This window comes from Lissotriton helveticus, chromosome 2_2 (assembly GCF_964261635.1).
Source record: "Lissotriton helveticus chromosome 2_2, aLisHel1.1, whole genome shotgun sequence".
Taxonomy (NCBI): Eukaryota; Metazoa; Chordata; class Amphibia; order Caudata; family Salamandridae; genus Lissotriton; species Lissotriton helveticus.
The window spans coordinates 278464475-278486257 of NC_136060.1; the positions used below are offsets into that span (position 1 = coordinate 278464475).

General features: G+C 45.1%; 1 protein-coding gene across 4 annotated transcripts in view; it reads right to left on the minus strand.

Moving 5' to 3' along the window:
- Positions 1-2101: 2101 nt before the first annotated feature.
- Positions 2102-21783, minus strand: part of SLIT2 (slit guidance ligand 2) — a 739121-nt gene continuing 719439 nt past the window's right edge. For all 4 annotated transcript variants that reach the window (XM_078678412.1, XM_078678410.1, XM_078678411.1 and 1 more), the window contains 2 exons: positions 6710-6921; positions 2102-4052 (listed from right to left, as the gene is read on the minus strand). In XM_078678412.1, coding sequence (XP_078534538.1) covers positions 3811-4052; positions 6710-6921 — 454 coding nt within the window. In that variant the 3' untranslated portion in view covers positions 2102-3810. The remainder of the gene's footprint in view (positions 4053-6709; positions 6922-21783) is intronic.

Consider the following 21783-nt stretch of genomic DNA (forward strand, 5'->3'; position numbering starts at 1 on the left):
TTATAGGCGAAGGCTATGATGTATTAACCCCATTGACATGGTATGATCAATGACGACTTTACTTTAAAGACACTGGTATTACTAATTTTGTCACCTTCGACATGTCACTAACCAATTTTAATCATAGACTGGCACACCTATCAAGACCTTAAGAACAATGTTGTATATATGGTTCTGGTGCTTTTTATGATATATTGATCGATTTTATTACTGTATTATATTTCTAGTAATATTTGTTTCTAAGATTGCTATATGTACTTGATCACTTAATTTGGAATTATTTTAATTAACTACTGTACAATTTATCTAATTTTCTTTGTAATCCAAGCGGTCTTCTCTAATCTTGAGCAAACTAAACATTTGATGAAAGAAGAAAGGATCTGGATTTCCTGAGCTAAAAAATATTATATTCCCTCACTTTTTCTAATGAGAAATAGTTTTACCAACTACAGAAGAAGCAACAAATAATTGGTTTTACGTTGAGAAACAAGCAATGAAGAAAGTACTGTTTAGATAATAAATGCAAACTGCAAATTCTGTGACTGAATTATAGATTTTGTTTAATATGAATCTAGGAAATGCAAAATCAGATCCAATCGTGTCTTCTAAAGTGACATTACTTTGTCAGTCAAGGGGCAACAAATAAATGCACTTTCAAGGACGTATTCTGGTGATGAAAAGAATGATTCTCTAAAACTAAAATGTCTTACAAACGATACAGGGCTAATTAGAATGGCAAAATTTGCACAAATTAGGGAAGGATCATATAATTATTAACCATTACATTCCTGTATGAGAATTATAGATCTAAATTGGTTTTTAAGTCTTACCTATACCTCTACTTAGATGTTAAGACTCTCATTATGATGTGGGGCGAACCGCCATCCACTGGCCGTCTGTAGCAGTCCACCCGAGATACAAGGCATTGGTCTGACTGCCGCATTACGATGCAAGTGGTAAGAGCGATAATGTTGGTGGGAAAGACCGCAGCCTCCTACAGGATCCAAGATCCCGTCAAGATTTCAGTCAGACTTCTATTCCAACAATGGAGGCTGTACCTGTGCGGGCACCGCTGTAGGGATTAGGATGTCTCTTTCTGACAGTCTTTTCATTGCAGTCCCACCACAATAAAAAGGCAGACGGAAACGGACTTTGGGGGCCCCAAGCAGGGCCTCCGTGGGCCACTGCTAAGTGGCCTGGGGGGCATATGTAGTCCCCCCCCCCACCACATCCATGCACCATGTGCCGGGCACATCATGGGCCTTGCACACAGTGCATGGATGTTTACAAAGTGCCTTTTTCTACTGGGGCTTGTGCTGCTGCCTTTTTTCTGGGGCACAGCACAAGCCGCAGTAGAAAAAAGCATGTTATGACCTCCTGCATGGTGGTCATATCCTAATAGGGCAGGCAGGTGCGCTGACTCATTGTCAGACGGTTCCTGCTCGAAACAGTGGCGGTTGGCAGTCTGACCGACTGCCGTCGTATTAAGGCCCTAAGTTCAGTTTATTAGACAACTTCTAAATTGATTAAAATGTTCCTATATTATTATTCATTTGATTATTCAGTCTTCTTTGTCATTTGTGCAACTTTCTTTTTTGTATGATTGGAGGCGGAATGTGATACGACTAGATTTGATTACTGTCAACCTCACAAACATCCAAAGTAACCCAAGACTTTGCTTATTATTGTGCAGATGGGCTGACAGAGTGTGCCGTACACTTGAAGAAACTATTAAAAGAAAGAGGTCTTTCCAGTTGTGAGGGAGCCTTATTTGGCACAGGAGGGTTAATGGGATATGCCAGGCCCTCCTGAATTTCTTGATGGAACTCGGCTGTTACGGGACCTGTCTGTTTTTTGTGATGTCAAGATATATGAAGCGCTGCGAGGCCTCAGGGCAGTTATGCGCTATACAAATGCAATTTTTCATTTCATTTAATTTCATTTCATATCAAATAAACAATTCTGCTGATTGAATTTCTTTACTTGTATTGAGTCTCAATTTTTGTTTGTACCCATCGTAACATCTATTTCCAAATTAGTTAACATTTGGACACAAATATTGAACAACATACAACAAACACATTTTCTAAAGGAGAAAATGTCTTGAGAATGTTTTCTTTAATACTGTGGACATATCTGCCAAACATGTAATCACAACAGATTTAACTTTACATCTCAATGAATTATAATAGAATCGCCTAAAAAGAGAAATTCAGAAAGGAGTATGAAGTCAATACCTGTTTAATTTACAAACATCAGTAGCATCACTGACATCAGTCCAAATAAGACAAAGCACATTGCAATATACATGTACATCTATATTTTTCTGTAAAAAACGCTGATCAAAACATCTGTACTTCTTTATGGGGTGTCCTGGATTTAGAGAACAGAAGAGTACAGTCTACTACAAATCCTTACCAAATCTACACTGTAATTTAGCAGCAACATCTCACCATAGGGACTAAAAGGGTCATAGAAAACTTTTATAAGTCACTGTTCTTGACAGGATAGTCTTCTCTAAAAAAGGTAAAGGGCCTCAAGTGGAATATTAATTTGCAAAATGCCTACTCTTCTAGTGTAATTTTCTACACACCATTAAAATTTCTGCAAATATATATTTGTATTATATATAGTAGGGGAAAATACTTCTATACAATTATCAAACAAAGGACCTTTTTGTGTGCCCTTCACAAACTCTTGGGTTGCATCCTTAATGTTTGTGAACTCGGCGACTGCTTCAAACTTCAGAAACTGGCAGATGCCATTGCTCACAACTGAAGGAAATACAACAAAATTAAAAAATATTTACTCCAAGACAGCAGGCTATGTTAGTTCTATTGCCAAACAAATCCTGATCTGTACTCCTTACTTCTTAAACAAAAATACAAAAATATCAGGACAAATATAAATTAATATATATTAAAGCATTGAAAACAGTAAGAGGGAGATCTAGAAATGTTAAGTACAGTGTACTTTGATACAATAAATATTTCTCAATGAAAGTGAATACTGTATAGAGCTGAGCAGGACTCTGCCAAATACAAGTCCATATTATGGCCAATTTAACCATCAAAGTTCTGCCTTCTTGTTCATTCTCAGCAGCCCTTTAAGTGTTTATATGGCAAACTATTAATACTGGAATCTTGTAATCTTCTTTGCTAACATGCTGCATTTACCCTATGCTACATCTGAAGAATGAATTTAAAGGTATCTTCTATGCCTACAGTCTTTCCGTAGAGTAAATCATGCCCAATTTCCACAAATAGCCGTTTGCCAGAGTTCTCCAAGAAGGATGACGGACAAGATCCACAGCATAAGCCAGTAAAGTCAGATTTCACTTTTTTTGCCAAGAGTTCCTTGTACATTTGCCATGCACTTTAAGTCAGTCAGGTCCAAAGGAAATATGGACTGATATGCAGGGGATAGTTAAGAGCAGACCTCATGATAGAGTCAAAGTTTCAGTGGTGATTTGCTGGTTGAAAGTTTAGCGACCATCAGTTTTTCCAGAGTTTCACATATCAACAAAAATAGTCCATGATAAAAGCATTCTTTTTGCTTCCACTGCGGTAATAGTTTCGAGGAATTTTTATGTTCCTTTAAGCTCCTCTTGGTTTAGAGGGGCTTTCAGTCTCAGCTCAACCCTTCATTCTTTTTGTGAATGAAGAAAAAGTCTTTTTTCTGATAATAAAAATAAGTTGGTTCTGTATTTTACAATATATTTCAAATATTTTCACTATGGAGCATTAATTAGTCCAACAACAGGATCATTCAGTATACAACATTTTCAAGAGACGTGTAACAGGAACAAGTTTAGGAGGGGCACAATGTACAGCCACACTTGACTACTTTTTCAACCTCGTCCACAAACGAAGATCCATCGGTGCATTCAAAGGAGTATTTCCGCCGTTTGCTCCGCAGGGGTCCACAGCATTGGTCATTTGAACATCCTCCTTTGCATTCTAGTCGCGATACCTTCTTGGTCGTCTGGCAAGCAGCATAACCTTGCTGCTTTTGGTAATAATCTCTGATCCATTCCCCTCGACAAGAGATTTCTGCAAGAAAACAAGATGCATTTACTTTCACTATGCACATCTATATAATTAACATTATTTGCAAGAGAATTATGACTCAAGTTTGGAAACTGTTGCTACACTAGGGTACGAGAAAGACTTTTTTTTGCATACTACTACAAATTACCTCTGCGGGCTGCATATAGTTACTGCTGGTAGAGCAATGAATGGCTCCTAATAAGCCATGGGTATTGAAAATGCGCCTGTTAGTTTTCAGTGTCCCCTCTCCATTGGTGGTGCATACTGAGGTGGTAAGCTCACTGATTTGGAGCAAGCATCATGAAAGTGTGGTCTGTGTTGGCTACTCTGAGATTAAGACCTTCTGCTGGGTCTCTCATATTGTAAATGGAGGCTGGGCAGTTAACTGGTCTTATTTTGGAGCTGCCAGAGGAAGCCACAGACTGCTTGCCACCTGACGTTCTGCACACGTTACCATGCCATATGTCTGCCACTGGACGCTTGTAGTACTAAAGGCACCACAGGGGATTCTCCCCTTGTGGGTCTCGCAACCAATGAAGGAAGAGGAGACCTCTGGAAATAGATCACATTGACTTTGGATTCTTAATAGAATATTGAGGATCAGCAAAGTTTCTATGCCAATTCCAAAGTTGCTATGCAGTATTCGAAACGGGATTCAGTGTTTAGAAGGTACTGGGATTAAGTGAACAATCGTATAGACAACCTGGAGTCATGATCTATACAAGGGGTCAGTATATACGTCCTAGTAAATGTAGGCAGCTGCTCCATTCAACAGTCTGGTAGTGTCATTCATGACACACAGTTATAAAGATGCCCCTCTTTCTTACAGACTGACCGTGCTTAATTCGTAAATGAAATGGTGCTGGGGCTCAAAGCTCTGCTCTGAAATACCACATTCGTCTTTATTTCAGTTGTGCATGTCCCTGCTTTTCTCCCTGTGCGACAGTGTTTATGTCTTTCTCTTCCTCTGTCTTTTCGCTGTTTAAATGTTTTACTCTATTGCTCTCGGTAAACGTCTAATGCAGATAAATAAGGGCCGGCCCCCAAAAATAAGTGCTGGTGCCCCCCACCAGAAATCACTGGCACAAATTAAGCACTGGAAACGGATAAGGTGCTACCTCACTCATACACTAGGCCTATTCCGGTGCATGAACTAGATCATTTCTAGGGTCAGATGAGCTGCTTCAAATGCAGGACAATGTCAGCGTCTTTGCCTTTACTTAATATCACAGGTACAATACTGAGGAGGTCTTTCTTTGAATGGGTTGAATCACATTCTTGCAATAAGTATATTTTCATATAGTACGTTGAGCCTCAGTGCTGCAGTATTGTAGCGCTGTATATAAAATGAATTTTCATTCCCATCTATCAGGCATACAAACAAAGGCATTTTGGATTACATACATTAGTACACCTGCAAAGCTTTTTTTTCAATAACTTTGTACACAGTTCCCAAAATGTATAAAATGGAAATTTTCAGGGATCATTCACATACACTTACACAGTACAAATAGAAAAGAGCATGCTCTGCACTTTTTTGAAGTTTTGGGGTGGATTCAAAAAGGCATGTAAAAGTACTTCTTCCTGTACTCATAAATGGTTTTGTAAAACTGTTTCAGTGTGCTGAATTACAACACTGAATTCAACGCACTTGTTTGGGGGCAGTGTGATTGGATGGGCAGCTACGATATAGGTAACTGGGAATTGATTTTGGAAAATTTGACAGGTATTGTCAATCAAACGCTAAGAAGAAAGCTAAAAATCAATTCCATAAATCCTCAGATTCACTTCTTGATGCTGCTTATTTTTAGGAGAGCCTGCCCTGTAGACACATCATAAATAAATAGCTATTACGGTGACAGGAAAATTGGATGCTTAAATCTTTTCCTTTGTTCCAAAAATACTGATCTTCTGTCCATGAGCTGCTAGCAGCTGGTTCTGTTTACCATAGGGAATCCTTTTCGAGAGCATGCAATTTAATTTATAAGAGTTCCAACTCCATATTATAAAACTTGTTGCCCAATACAAGTTACAGTCCACTAACTTCATAAATTACTAGAGTATTAAACAGCAAAAACGGAGTCATATGTTAATGGCTTTGAAGGCCTGTATTTATTCCAGTCACATTTACAAAAAAAAGTAAATAAATGTCAGCGAGGGAGGAAAAAAAGGATGGTGGATTTAATGGAGATGATAGGGTAAAAAACTAAAAAATGTGTATAAAAATATATATAAAAATAGGGTATTTCTTTATTTTTAATCTCACCTGCGTAAATCGCTGGGATAAATCATTGGAAGCTGAGGGGTCAAAAGGAGAGATTGTGATAAAGCTAAGTAGAGATTCACATCAACTGGCTGTTCAAGATTTAAAAGGAAGAGAAACAAGTAAAGTAGAATAGTACTTCAAGCAGTTGACTAAAAGCTATTTTTGCACATGTCTTGCAAGCTAAAGAAAAAAAAGACTTTTTGCACAAAGCAATACAAGCTGATATGATAAAAAGGGGTCTTCGAGATTGGGTTTATATGGACTGGAAATCATTTGAATGGTGGCCAGTGGTGGTTCTGTAAATTGTTTTTTGTCTTACATACATCTCTGTTAATATTCCCGCCCCTTATCTGCAAGTTGTTCTCATCCTTGCTCCCAGATGAGGCAGTTTTACCTTTATCACAGTTGTCCCCGGTGTATCCGCTGCTGCACTCACAATATGCTTTTCCTAACCCGGAAAGCCTACATTTGCCATGTTTGCACTTGATGGTTTGGCACGGGTTCAGCACACCTTCCTCTTCATCGCACAGGACTCCACTGAAACCCTGCGTACACCTGCAGCTGTACGAGAAGGCATTGATTGGCAGACAAGTGCCATGGATGCACCTGAAAGGTAAAACCACACTGTGTCAGCTGAGAACCAATAAGACCTTGAAGCAAAAACAATCCGTGCTGTTTAACTCCCTAGCCTGCAAAAAAATATTTACTTCGAATTCAGCAAGAACTTGCAGACAGCTTCAAAAGAAAAATAAAATACATATTTTTGTTCGGAGAGCTCCCCATGATTTGCTCGTAAGAACTCCAATCTGCCAAGTATTATACCTATACTTTTGCATTCTGGATTTTTGACATCTGCAGGGGTTTAAGTCCTGCTGAACAGAAATCTGCTTCAAAATGTTCACTTTTAAATTGTATTTCCTTCACTGTCCATGTAGCAACTTTTACAGCCAACACTAAATTAACCTCTGCTCAACCCTCTGGTTAAAGGCAATGTGTAAAGTATTTGTGCAACACTTCAAACAGTAATAAGATGAAACAAAATCACACAAAAATGATACCACACCAAATTAGAAATATAGATTTTTCTTCAATAAATAAAATAGACTAAAACAATAAAAAATCCAATCAGTAGAATTGGTGCTGTGCAATTTATAGATTTTAATTAAAATAGCACTGAAAAGCACAAAGTGGCAAATATGGATACCTGTATGCGCTGGACCGGTACAAAGCCACAAGTTAAGGGTGACTGCAATGGAGTGCAGGCTGGCTACAGGGACCCATGTATGCTTCCTGAACAAAGGACCTTAAATTCTTGTTTCAGGAATGTTGCGAAGATCCGCATCGAAGATGTGTTGTGCAGCTGAAGCGGTTCATCTGTTCAGAAATGCGGCAAAGCTACGGTGCGAGGTACTGTGTTGTCGTCAAGGATCCCTTCAAGGAGGGATTAGGATGCAAAGGTCGGCATCAAGGATGTGTCATGCATTCGAGGTGATGCATCGGTTCTGAGGAGCTGTGAGGCTGTGATGTGGAATCCAGAGTCATTGTCTAGACTGCCATTGACGAGGGATGCAAGGGTCTGTGCCAGGATTCGTCGTGCAGTGGTGGTTCTGACGAGACTCCGATGCAATGTGGGTCTTTGCAACAGTGTGATCCGCACAGCTGGCTCTGCTCAGGGTTGAGTCGCACAGCAGATGAGTTGTATTGGTTCCGCTGGATCCATATAGCACCTTAGGCCCACTTCCAAGGGTTTAGCATTAGGGTGGCACACCTAGGCAGGGTAGAGTGCCATATGGCAAGGTCCAGGTGCAGGTACAGGTACAAGCTTTTTGGAACCATGTTAGGTCCCTGAAGCTTCAGATCAGCAGGCCAGCCAATTAGCATTTAGAGTGAGTCTGGGGTTCTTAGTTCAAGAGATGCAGGTCCAGTCTTTCTCACCCAGGCAAGTGGGCAGCAGGACAGCAGTTCTTTGTGGGCAGCAGGACAGCAGTTCTTTCAGGGCAGCAGTCCATCAGAGTGGCAGTCCTTTCATCAGCACATCAGTCTATCTTCCTGGTAGAGTATCCACAGGTCTAGAAGCGTACTGAAGAGTTAGTGTCTGGGATTTAGTATTTATACCCAGTTGTGCCTATGAACTGGGGAGAAGCTTCTAGAGCCAGGCCTTTGAAATGCAAAGGTGCCCTGCCTTCCTTGCCCTAGCTGTGGGGTAACTACAGGGTTATGCAGACCTTTGTGTGGAGGCAGAACACAGCCTATTCAAGTATAAGTGGGGCTGTGCCCTGCTCTTTCCTCCTACCCTGCAAGTGATGGCCCATCCAGGCACACCAAAGCTCCCTATTGTGAGTGGCAGCCAAGGAGTAATACACAAAGCCTAACTGTCAACTACACACAGTCATGTGACCTAGAGACTAGCTGCAGGCACTAAATGGCTAAGTCAGGAAAATGCTAACTTTAGCATTATCAAAAGTGTACTTTAAATCTGACTTTATCATAAGACAGACAATTTCATTACAATTCCAAAGACACCAAACATGAACTAGTTGCCTGCTCCCATTTGGAAATTACAGCTTATTAAATGTAATAAGGTAACTCCAATGTCATCCTATAAGAGAGGTATGTCTGCAGTAGTAAAAAATGAATGTAAGAGTTTTTCACTGCCAGGACATGTGAACCTCAAAAGTACAAGTCCCATTTTCTAAATACATTACACCCTGCCTTCTGGGCTGTACAGGTCCTACCCCATGGGCAGGGCCACTGGAATTATTAATTTGTGCGACGATTTTTCCTTAACTATAGATTTGCTGCATTTGCCACATAATCCATCATCTGCAGATTGTAACAAAAAAGTTTAGTTTCTGGCTCAAAGGCTTAAAAGTTACTAAAAATGCAGCATTATGTGTTACTGCGCAGTGGAAGGCGCTTTGCCTAGCTGAACTGGTCACTTTTTTGTTATTTATTGCTATATTTGAATGTTAAACTGGTACTAATGAGGGGCAACCAATGCCCATACAGTGTTACAAAGTTTAAAAATAACGAAACAATGAAGTAATAGTAGTACAAAATGTGCCGCATTATGCTGCATAATTTGCCTTTTCTTGCTGCATTATTTACTCAACTCTGCCACATAATTCCAGTGGCCCTGCCTAGGGGTAATTTATATGTATTAAAAAGGAAGGTGTGGGCTTGGCAAAAGGTTTAATTTGCCTTTTGAAATGGCAGTTTAGAACTACACGCACAGGCTGCAATGGCAGGCCTGAACCCTGTTTAAAGGGCGAATAAGGTGGACAGCACAATCAGTGTTGTAGGCCCACTAGTAGCATTTAGGCTACAGGCCTTTGGCAGAGCTAGTACATGGGAGGTACAAGTAATTTAAATATGCCAACTCAGTATAAACCAATCTTACCATGTTTTAAGGAAAGAGTACAAAGACTTTAGCACTGGTTAGCTGTAGTAAAGAATGCCGAGTCCGAAGCAGCAAAACAGAAGGTTTGAAGGCAAAATGTTAGGAGGAAATTCACATCAAGGATGCCAGGTCTTACACGTGTGTTTCCCAGCTAAAAGTGGGGAGAACTACCCAACCCCTTGGGAGTTCTCTTCAATAAGGCAGAAAAACCTGGAGAGGCCATCACCATTGGAGTTGTCTGTGCCAAGACGGTTATCCACCATAAAGCCCACTCTCTGTAGGGTGACAGGCCACTTCAACACTTTGGGTATAAACTATTTTACAGTGACAGGTAAATTGGATGCTTGTCTGTTGTCGGAGAGGTCTTTTGTCTGCCTGAACCCGTAAGTGCGCACAAAACAGGCATGGTGTCAAGTTATTTAGTGCACAGACCACTGCAAAGGCTTCCCTTTCTATTGAACTTCACCTCCATTCCTGGGGAAGTAACCTCCTACTGATAAAGGCTATAGGTTGATCTAGGCCTCTTAATTCAGTTGTGTGAGCACAGGCCCTATGCCATGTTCTGAGGCGTCCATCTGGTGAATGAGTTCTTTGAAGAAATCAGGGACCTTGAGCACGGGTGCTCTGCACATGGCCTCTTTCAGAGTATCAAAAGCATTCTGACATGCCTCTGTCCAGATCACCTGTCTGGGCTGCTTCTTGGAAGTCAGCTCTGTCAAGGGTGCAACAATGGTGCCACGTCCCATGACAAATCTCCTGTAATAACCATTGAGGCCTAAGAAGGCTCTCACCTTGGTCTGGGTCTTGGGAGAGATTTCCATGCCGGAATGGTCTCAATCTTGTCCTGCAGGGGCTGCACCTTGCCTCCTTCCTACTTGGTGTCCAAAGTAGACCACCGAACCCTACCTTATCTGGCACTTACTGGCCTTGATAGTCTGGCCTGCTCTCTGCAGAACCTGACACACTTCCCCAAAGCGGCACAGGTGGTCCTCCTAGCTAGAACTGAAGACCACAATGACGTCTAGATAGGTGGCGCTGAAGTTCTTCAATAAAGCCAGGACCTAGCTGACCAACCTCTGGAAGGTGGCAGGAGTGTTCTTCAATCGAAAGGGAGTCACCAGGAACTGCCTTTCTGTGGTAGGGAATGTGGACCTCTCTTTGCCCCCTTGGTTAAGGCAATCTGCAAGTACCTAGATGTTAAGTCAAACATGCTAAGGAACTTGGCAGCTCCCAACTGATCTATTAGCTCATCACTCTGGGGATGGGGTGTGCATCAGTATTGATGATTGCATTGAGCCCCAAGTAATTCACACAGAACCTAAGTTCTGGGGTGGTAGCTGGAGGAGCAGCCTTGGAGACTAGCACCACTAGGCTGGACCTATGGCTGTCTGAGGGCTCGATAAACCCTAACTCCGGCATCTTGGAAACCACCTCCTTAATTCTGGCTCTCCCCTTTTCATACAACCTATAGATTTAATGCTTTATACAGATACTGTCTCTAGTATCAATATCATGGGTGCACCATGTAGTGAGTCCTGCAGTAAGGGAGAAGAGAGATGCAAACTGCCCCAACAACTAATGACAGTCTCTCTGCTGTTCTAGGGATAGTGTAGGGGAGAGGCGGACACACTCCACTAACCCATCCTGTTCCTTGGAAGGACGAACATCAAGGAGAGGTTCACTCTCCTTCTCCACCCAATCATCCATGACCAGGAGCATGGTTACCTATGAACTTTTGAAGTGATTGATGTGCAAAACCCTTAAACGGTTCCTGGGAGTCTTGAGGCTACCAGATAGGTAACCTCGCTCATGATCTGTTTGACCTTATACCAGTGAACTTGCAGGGCCCTGGGCTCCACAGGCTTTATTACCCACACTTTTTAGCCAGGATGGCACTGGACCAGAGTGGCCTTAAGAACATACCAGCATTCCATGACCTGGCTGCCTTCTAGATTCTCTTGAGCTTTTCTTCCAAAAGAGATTCATCTGGGTATGGAGTGCCAGAATGTAGCTGACCACATCCTGGGCAGCTTTCACCACACTGAGAGGTCCTCTCACAAAGTGCCCATATAGAGGTTTAATGGGGATGAAGCCAGCCCCCGTCTGCAGTAATCCCTGTGGCAAATAAAAAGAATGGCACGAGGGCGTTCCCACTTCTGCCTCAAGGGCTCTGACAGGCCCATTATCATGCCTTTTAGGGTCTGGTTGAATCTCTCACCAAACTTATTAGTTTGGGGGTGGTAGGGATAGGAGAACTTGTAAGTTACCCCACACTCCTTCCACATGGACTTCATAAATGCTGACATGAAGTTGGTAGCATGGTCAGATACCAACTACTTAAGGAACGCCATGCAGGTAGAGATCCCCATCAGTGCCTTGGCCTCTGGGTACAAAGTGACATGGTTTACCAATACCAGGATGCACTTGTTGCCAAGGGCTGTCTTGGGGTCCAGAGGCCCAACAATGTAAATGCATATCCATTCAAAGGGAGTGCCAATGACAGGGAATGGCTGGAGAGGAGCCTTGCGCTTCCCTCCTGACTTGGCACTGCTCTGGCAGGTAGGATATGACTTGCAGAACACATCTGAGGTCGTCCTCATCCGGAGTTCGTAAAAGTGTGTGACAAGCCTTTAAAAATCCTTCTCCTGCCCTAGACGACCTGTCAGGGGTACATCATGAGCCAGCTCCTGTAGGAAAGCCCTATAGCACCAGGAGACCACCAACACACAGATTGCACCAGGTTCAGGAACCTTAGGCTCACTATACAGAAGACCATTCTCCCAGTAAATGAAGGTGATCACTAAAGATATGTTGCCAGCTGCCTGGGCATTAGCCTGCAGCCATGAGCCCTCAGGAGTATGGCATTCCATATGTGCCTCGCAGTACCCCTCACTGGTGGGACCCCCTTGCTTCTGCCAACTGGTCAGCTCAGGTAGGTTCCAGAGGGCAACAACATCCTCCCCTGTAGACTCCAGGGCATACCCCCCAGGGTCAGCCTCCTCCTGGACCGTGGGAGTTTCAGGAACAGGTTTACTGCACCCCTTGCCCTTCCTGTTTTTGGCAGGCAACTGGGCCACTCTTCCAGGTCCTCCTGATTACCCTCTCAGACGGCAATTGACTGTGTGGTCAGGCACACACACTCAAGCACTCCTAACATCTCTGAGTTCAACCTAAACTCCACCTCGTTCCAGATGGTGTGCTCTAGGTCATTGCGAAGCAGACAATTTACTTGTGCAGATGGACTCACTGCTACCCTCAAGGAACCTGAGTTCTCAAAAGGAACCAGAGACACTGAGTAGGGACTCACATGGTTGTCGACTGCAATAACCTGGTATAATGCATTAGGGACTACCTGCTCTGAGATCACAAGGTGACATCTGATAGTTGTCATGCTAGCTCCAGTGTCTTTAAGAGCCTCCACCCTCTGCCCATTTATGGTGACCCACTACCTGTAATACCTAGTGTCACTAGGCATGTGAGTTCTCCGCACCATCTCTCCGTCACCCAGAGACACTATGGTAACCTCTATGCTATCCCCTACACTATCGGGGGCAATCTCATCCCAAAGCGCTACACTAACCAACCCTGGTGTCTACCCACCAGTGGGGGCTGTGCCCACTTGGGACACTTGGCATCCCCCTTGTAATGCTCAACCTGTTGGCACTCAGCATTTAGGGAGTACCTTTCCTAATTCTACAACCCCCGATAATCCTTTACTTCACTGTCCTTCATCCAACCAACCAGTACTATGCAAAAGGGGCGCACACAATCCACCCAGGACTGCTGGGGCAGCTTCTGTCTGTCCCTAAATGTCTACCTGTATTTCTCAGATGTAAGACCATACTTCTCCAGTATTAGGGGTGTCTTTCATAGATTCACATGCTTGAATATTCCCCGTCGTCGAAGTGGGAGTCCCACGGTATATAAAAAATAGCAATAATGCTAATATAACATAAATGATAATATCATATAATAATAAAATAGAGATAATACACTGTAAAAACCTCTACAATGGTAACTTCCATAGGAAGACAGTATAAGAGAAAAAACTCATTTGTAACATATCAGTGTCATTATGTTGGTCCAAACTGCAGCCAATCAGGCTCACGCACCCTCTAGAACCTTCTCCTCAGAAGCTCAAGCCCTCAGATTTTCTACCGCACGTCGTGTGAAGGGAGTCTCCCTGAGCTCTGCTCAGTTTTCTTCAAAGTTTGTCTCTTCAACTTATTTTTCCAAGAATGTCAAGTAAGAAGTCCTTGTTTAGAGCTTGCTCTTCATGTGGGAAACTACGTTTGTTTGAGAAGGACCCCCACCAAAAGTGTATTTACTGCCTGTACCCTGACCACAAGGTGGATGAATGTAAAATCTGTAGAGCTCTTCCTTCTAAGACTCTCAGAGACAGGGAAGGTCGCCTTCTTATATGGTTGAAGCGCCTCCAAGATAAAGAAGATGTTCTGTCAGACGCAGTAAGTCTTCAGTCAGGCTGTTCCACTGTTCCTTCCAAGCGTGGGAGTGTTCAAGACTTGCCTTCGCCTTTTCTTCAGAAAAAGAAAAAGCTGGCCTTGCCTGTGGCACAATCTTCACATTCTATGCCTTCAGTGTCAACGCCCACGAGACCTGGCTCTCAGGCGTCTTGCCCAGGCTCTATCAGTATTCTGACAGTCCTGACACCCAGGTCGTCGACGGGCTCGTCGACGACCGTTCCGTCCACAAGATTGGCTTTGCTGTCTTCGTCGACGACCTCTGTGACGACGACGTCTGCTTCCTCGTCGTCGACGACGGTGATGTCGACATCCTCGACGTCGACGAGAACTACGATCCCGTCGACGATCCCTATTGTCTCGTCGGCGACGAAGTTGCCGTCGACGAAGAAAACCTCTTCGACGTCGAAGAATTCATCGTCGACGAAGGTCCCGTCGACGTCGGCCTCTCCGTCGACCACCTCGTCGACGTCGGCATCGTCGGCGAAGAAGGCAACGATGGTTCCGACGACGAGAGCCCCGTCGACGTCGAGTGCTCCGTCGACCAGCTCCATGACGACGGCGTCGTCGTCGAAAAAGGCGACGCCGGTTCCGTCGACGAAGGTACCGTCGACGACGATACCGTCGACGAAAGTATCGTCGACGAAGATACCGTCGACGAAGACACCGTCGACGAGGCTTCCGTCTCCTCAGATTCCAGCAAAGACGGCTCCGTCGACGCACGTTCCGTCGACGACGATACCGTCGACGACGAATCCCTCAGTGGGCCCTATCTCGTCGACGATGGCGATTTCTTCAGCGGCATGTTCAGGATCCTCGTCAGGATCGGGTTCTTTTGCCACCATGCCTCTGGTACCACTGCCTTCCTTGACCTCTGGCAGGGATTCTTCTATGCAGCTGCCGCCTCCTGATCTTCAATTACCCTCGCCTTTGATGGCAACTGATCACGAGACTGGATCTATGGGGGAAGATGATGACGATGAAGCTCACAGTCCATCAGAATTGATTATAAAATGTCAAGACTCCAGTTCTGACCAGGAGGACGTGGAGGAAGTGGTCCAACCGGATGACCAAATTGTCCAGTTGCCTATGGCATCTTTTCCAGTTTCTTTGTTTTCAAACCTCCAGCATATGCTGGATGACTACAACAGAAGGTTTCCGCCTACCCCTCAGGGTACTCCAAGCCACGCTCCGGCGGAGGACTCCGGCCCTGCCACCCATCCACAGTCTTTGGAGCAGCCTGTTTTGACAGAGCTTCCCCGCCCTCACCCCCCTCTTCTTCCGCAACCTGGTGCGCACGGGGTGGATGAGTCGGACAGTGAAGAAGGGGAATTACACCAGGATACTGACGATGATCAGGATCCAGATATGGCGGATTACGACGACTATCGGATACAGACACCTTCTCCGCAACAGCCAGAGGCGGGTGATGCGCCTACCATTGATACAGCAAGCTTCCATGTGCTAATGAATAAAGCGGCAGACCGTTTTAAATTGCCGAGAGAACAACGGCAAGAAGATTGCTTTCTCTACGATTTCAAAAACAAACCATACAAACAAATTCACACCATACCAATCATAGAATTTGTATGGAAAGAAGGGATAAGAATTATGCATTCTCCTAACTCCTTGCCGGCACAAGTCCCTCGCCTGGAAAAGAAGTACAAGGCTCCTGCGGGTTCACCTGCTTGTTTGCTGTCGCATCCCAAACCGGACTCGGTTGTCACACAGGCGGCACAGCGACGATCCCGTAATCCGGCGACTCCTCTCACTACTCCACCTGATAGAGAGGGTCGACGTTTGGACGCCATTGGGAAGAAATTTTCCACCATGTCCTCTACATCGGTACGCGCTGCAAATGCGTTGGCCATTCTAGGTCGCTTCGACAGGCAAATGTGGTCGGACATTTCCGCATTCGTTTCTCTAATTCCAGAAGCGTCCAGAGCGGAAGCCCAGCAAGTTCTCCAGGATGGCATGAGGGCGTCAGAGGAAATGATTGACTGCGCGATTGATGTGGCGAGTACGGGATTTCGCATCCTCGCCAGTGCTGCGGCTCTCCGCCGCCAGGGCTGGCTTAAATCCACTTCTTTCCGGCAAGAAGTCCAGTCGAAGATACTCGACATGCCCTATGACGGTGAATCTCTTTTTGGCGCTCACATTGACGAGGCGCTTGAGTCAATTAAAAAGGACACCGATACAGCAAAATCGCTAGTCTCCTTACAATTTAAGAAGCAGCCCTTTCGTGGCGCCCGTGGAAGAGGTTCATCTTCCACGAATTTTCGAGGAGGACACACTCAGTACCGCCAATTCAACCAAGGCAATCAACGTTACTCCTCTCAACAGTCTAATCGCCAAAATCAGTCACGACCCTATAAAGGAAAACCTACTTATAGGGGTGCCAACAACAAACGCCAGTGACTCTCATGTCACGCAAGGAGTTGGAGGGAGAATCTCGCAGTTTTATTCCCAATGGTCTCTGATAACATCGGACCAATGGGTATTGGACATTGTTCGCAAGGGTCATGCCTTGGAGTTCACAGAGATTCCTCCTCATTCTCCGCCATCAGGCCCGCCACCTCCCCATTTTCTAGAATTGCAACATCAAGTTCGTCTTCTCATTCTAAAAGGTGCAGTCGAAGTGGTTCCTATATCACAACAAGGGACAGGTTTCTACTCACGTTTTTTCCTCATTGCCAAGAAGACGGGAGAGTGGCGGCCTATACTGGATTTGAGGGCGCTCAATTTCTTTCTGAAACAGCAGTCTTTCCGCATGCTCACATTGTCAGAAGTCTTGCGGCTTCTCTGCAGCGGAGATTTCCTGTCCACGATAGATCTGCAAGACGCCTATTTTCATGTGCCGATTCTGCAACAACATCGCCAATTTCTGAGGTTCAAGGTGGGCACTGTCCATTACCAATTCAAGGTGCTGCCTTTCGGCCTGCGTTCGGCACCTCGTGTTTTCACGAAGGTCCTGGCCCCAGTCATGGCTTATCTACGTCTTCAAGGAGTGCAGATTTTTCCTTATCTGGACGATTGCCTTCTGAAATCTCCGTCTCCTCTTCAGCTGGCTCACGACACAAGTCTCTGCCTGCGGACTTTCGAGTCACTGGGGTTGACCATCAACGTGGACAAGTCACACTTAACACCATCACAAAGAAGGAACTTCCTGGGTGCCATTCTCGACACGGAATTATCAAAAGCCTTCGTTTCCCAAGAACGACAGGTGAAGATAGTACGTCTGGTCACCCTCATCCGTTCAAAACAGTCAGTTTCTGTGCGCATGTTGAAGTCCTTTCTGGGGATGGCGTCGTCCTGCATCGCTCTGCTTCCGAACTGCAGGCTCCGCACTCGCCCTATTCAGGAGGACCTAGACCTGCAATGGCGCCAAGTATCAGGATCCTTCAACGATCTAGTGAGAGTCTCGTCTCGCATGAAAGACAGTCTCCTTTGGTGGAGAGAACCATCCAACCTAAACGAAGGAGTTTCCTTTCTGGCCCTTCCTCCGGATCTGACGCTGACCACAGATGCATCCATGGAGGGTTGGGGAGCTCATCTCCTAGACCTTTCAATCAAAGGGAAGTGGACACCGTCACAACGAACATGGCATATCAACAGATTGGAGCTGCTGGCGATCTTCCTTGCTCTCAGATCTTTTCTGCCAGTAGTGCAAGGAGAGTCCGTGCTGGTTCAAACGGACAACACAACCAGCATGCACTACATGAACAAACAGGGCGGCACAAGATCTCAGCCCTTGTCTCGGCTAGCTCAGAAGATCTGGAACTGGGCTCTTCATCATCGAATCTCCCTGACGGCGGTCCATCTGCCGGGGGTTTCAAACATCCTAGCGGATTCGTTGAGCAGGTCCACATCGTCTACCCACGAGTGGGAGCTTCATCAACAAACTCTGGACATGGTGTTCCGCCGTTGGGGTCGTCCCCTGATGGACCTTTTTGCCACTCCACTGAATCGGAAGTGCCCCGCCTTTGCGAGCTGGCATCCTCATCCGGGGTCCAGCGGCAACGCCCTTCTCATGGACTGGAGCGGCCTGTTCGCCTATGCGTTTCCTCCCATACCATTGGTGCCGAGGACGTTGTGGAAGATGCGCAGGCAACCCTGCCACTTGATACTGATCGCACCTCGTTGGCCCAGACAGGCTTGGTTCTCAGAACTTCTTCTGTTGTCCCAATGCACGCCCATTCGTCTGCATCCACGTCCAGATCTTCTGTCCATGGACGAGGGCCAAGTCTGCCATCCAGACCCGACCACTCTTCAGTTATGGGCATGGAACCTGAATTCCTCGAATTCGCGAATTTAGAGATGCCCCAGGAATGCAGAGAGATTCTGGCTTCTGCTAGAGCTTCCTCAACGGTTCAAACGTACAAACTAAAGTGGAAACGGTTTTGCCATTGGTGCGCAGAAGCAAATGTCCACCCACTCACTTCTGCCCCAGAACAGCTGTTGCCCTTCTTTCTAAGCCTTGCTCAGTCTGGCCTCTCTCATGCCACCTTGAGGGTCTTTCTGGCAGCTATTTCACGTTTCAGGCATGATGGCTCAACCTCTCTCTGCTCATCCAGAATTATCAGACAATTCTTTAAAGGTCTCTTCAGGAAGTTTCCTCCTATCAGACGCCCGCCTCCGGCATGGCAGCTCAACGTGGTATTGTCACAGCTCATGAAGCCTCCTTTTGAGCCAATCCACAGAGCAGACAACAAGTTTCTTACCTGGAAGGTCGTTTTGCTTTTGGCCCTAACGTCTTCTCGCCGTGTCAGCGATCTTCATGCTTTCACAATCAAGCCTCCTTATTTGCAATTCAAGCCAGATGGGGTGTCTCTTCGGACCAATCCCTCTTTTTTGCCAAAAGTGCCTACAGATTTCCATCTGAACGAACCTGTCTTCTTGAAGACTTTCTTTCCGAATCCACAGTCTCCGGCAGAACAACGCCTTCATTCCTTAGACATCAGCCGTTGTCTAAAGTTTTACATTTCAAGAACTGCCCCCTTCCGCAAATCAGATCAGCTTTTTGTAGCATATGGAAGAATGCGAAGGGGACATTCAGTGACAAAACAGACACTTGCAAGATGGCTCTCAGCAGCCATATCCTACTGTCACCAACAAGCTGGCAAGCCTTTACAGGGTCCTGTGAAGGCACATTCGACGAGAGCGATGGCGTCCTCCACCGCCTTGTTTGCCGGAGTGCCTCTGCACCAGATTTGCCGGGCGGCAACGTGGTCGAATAGGCACACCTTTACCAGACATTACTGTTTGGATTCCATCAACGAGGCGGATACCGCAGTGGGGCAAGCAGTGCTTCGCCATCTCTTTAAATAAGGTGAGCCTCTGTTCCCTCCTCCTTTCTCTTCTGTGATTGCTATATGCTTTTAAGCTATGTGTTTACTTCTTGTGAAGATGCTTGCAATCCCAGTGCTAAGGAGTTACTGCTATCTATTCTATTCAAGCATGTGAATCTATGAAAGACACCCCTAATACTGGAGAAGAACTATTGTTACTTACCTGTAAACAGGTGGTTCTCCAGTATTGGTGTCTTTCATAGATTCACATGCGACCCACCCTTCCTCCCCTCAGAGGCTCTCTTCTCCTCATACGCTATTGTTACTAGTGCTACGAAAATCTGAGGGCTTGAGCTTCTGAGGAGAAGGTTCTAGAGGGTGCGTGAGCCTGATTGGCTGCAGTTTGGACCAACATAATGACACTGATATGTTACAAATGAGTTTTTTCTCTTATACTGTCTTCCTATGGAAGTTACCATTGTAGAGGTTTTTACAGTGTATTATCTCTATTTTATTATTATATGATATTATCATTTATGTTATATTAGCATTATTGCTATTTTTTATATACCGTGGGACTCCCACTTCGACGACGGGGAATATTCAAGCATGTGAATCTATGAAAGACACCAATACTGGAGAACCACCTGTTTACAGGTAAGTAACAATAGTTCTTTCTGACTAGGGTTTCCTTCATGGAAAGATACTTTGTCCTGTCTCTTATCTAGGGCCAGCAGGGCATCCCTCCCCTTGCTAGGGATATGCTTCCAGGGGATAGCCCCTCCCCCCAATCCTCAGGGATCCTGTGGCTCTGCAAAGCCAACTTATATGCTTAAAACCACTTATCTGTTGTTCCCCACAACAAAGTCATGCACCAGACCTTTAGGAATATGGACCCTCTTGTTTCCAGAGGGCACTGTAGGATTGCTGCCACCATCACTGCTGGACCCTGCCTGGCCTTGAGGTCTAGCTCCTTCAGACTAATGGCCTGATTTAAATCTTGCGACAATAGTGGCGGATATCCCGTCTGCCGAAATATAAATCCCATTATATCCTACGAGATTTATATTTAGGCAAACGCAATATCTGTCACCATTGTAATGGAGTAACCCACCCACCGAGATCTAAATCAAGCCATAAGTTCTTGAGACAACAAGATTTTTCTCTCATCCGACAACACGATTTTGCTCTCCTCCAAGGGTCCCTCAGCCTAAGCCTTTTTCTGTTCTGCCTCCATGGCCAGTTTCTTCTTCTCTATGCTAAGTTTGGCCATCTCCAGCTGAGCTCCCTTTCCTCCTTCCTGTCTGCAGCTCCTCTGGGGACAGACTTTAGGAAGATACTCTGCTTTTTGCTCTGGAAGGGATTTCCAACTCAGGAGGCAGGTCCTCCCTCTCAGAAAACTGCTGCCTCTCAGAACTGGCATCCTGATCCTCTCCTTGCAATTCCAAATCATCCTCTCCTTCTGTGGCTATACCCAGTGACTGGTGGACTTCCAGCTAGGACCTTAGCACCTTTTGGAGCTCCACCTTCCTGTTTTGGTATTTGCTGGCAGTCCCCTCTCTTTACAGATCTCCTTCAGCTGGTCCACAGTGTAGGCCCCATGTTAGCCAGCTCAAACTCCATACTTGTAGAGGTTGGTAGAGGCACAAAAGACAATAGAATGAGAGGGAATTTAGAAAAACAAAAAGGCTAATCAAAGGGAATTTTAACTTGAATTGGTCTTAGATATCGGATGGTATTGAACACAAAATCACGGTATGGCACTGCACAAACAAGTCATAATCCTCACCGCTGATCACCAGTGTAAAGAAATTGGGCTGTTGGTTGACCTGGGTGTGAGCCCTGGTTAAGCAGCAACCACATTCCTGGTCTGGGTGAGGCACAAGCCAACCCTAAATGTGTACCTGTGCTCAACCTTCTAGTAGCTTGGCACGCAGCAGTTAGGCTTAACTTAAAGACAATGTGTAAAGTATTTGTGCAAGACTTTAAACAGTAACAATGTGAAAACAGCGCACAAAAAGGATCCCACACCAGATTAGGAGAATAGAGGTTTCTTTAATAAATAATATAAGACCAAAATGACAAAAATCCAATCAGTAGAACAGGAGATATGCAATTTAATTTTTTGTGTGAAAATAGCATCAAAAAGGACCAACAGTGGATATCTGGTTGGGGCGGACCGAGACAAAATCACAATTTAATGCTGAGCACTATGGAGCATGGGCCAGCTACAGGGATCCAGTTCGCCTGCTGAACAAAGTCCCTTAAATCCGGGTTTGCGGAGAGTTGCAAGGATCTC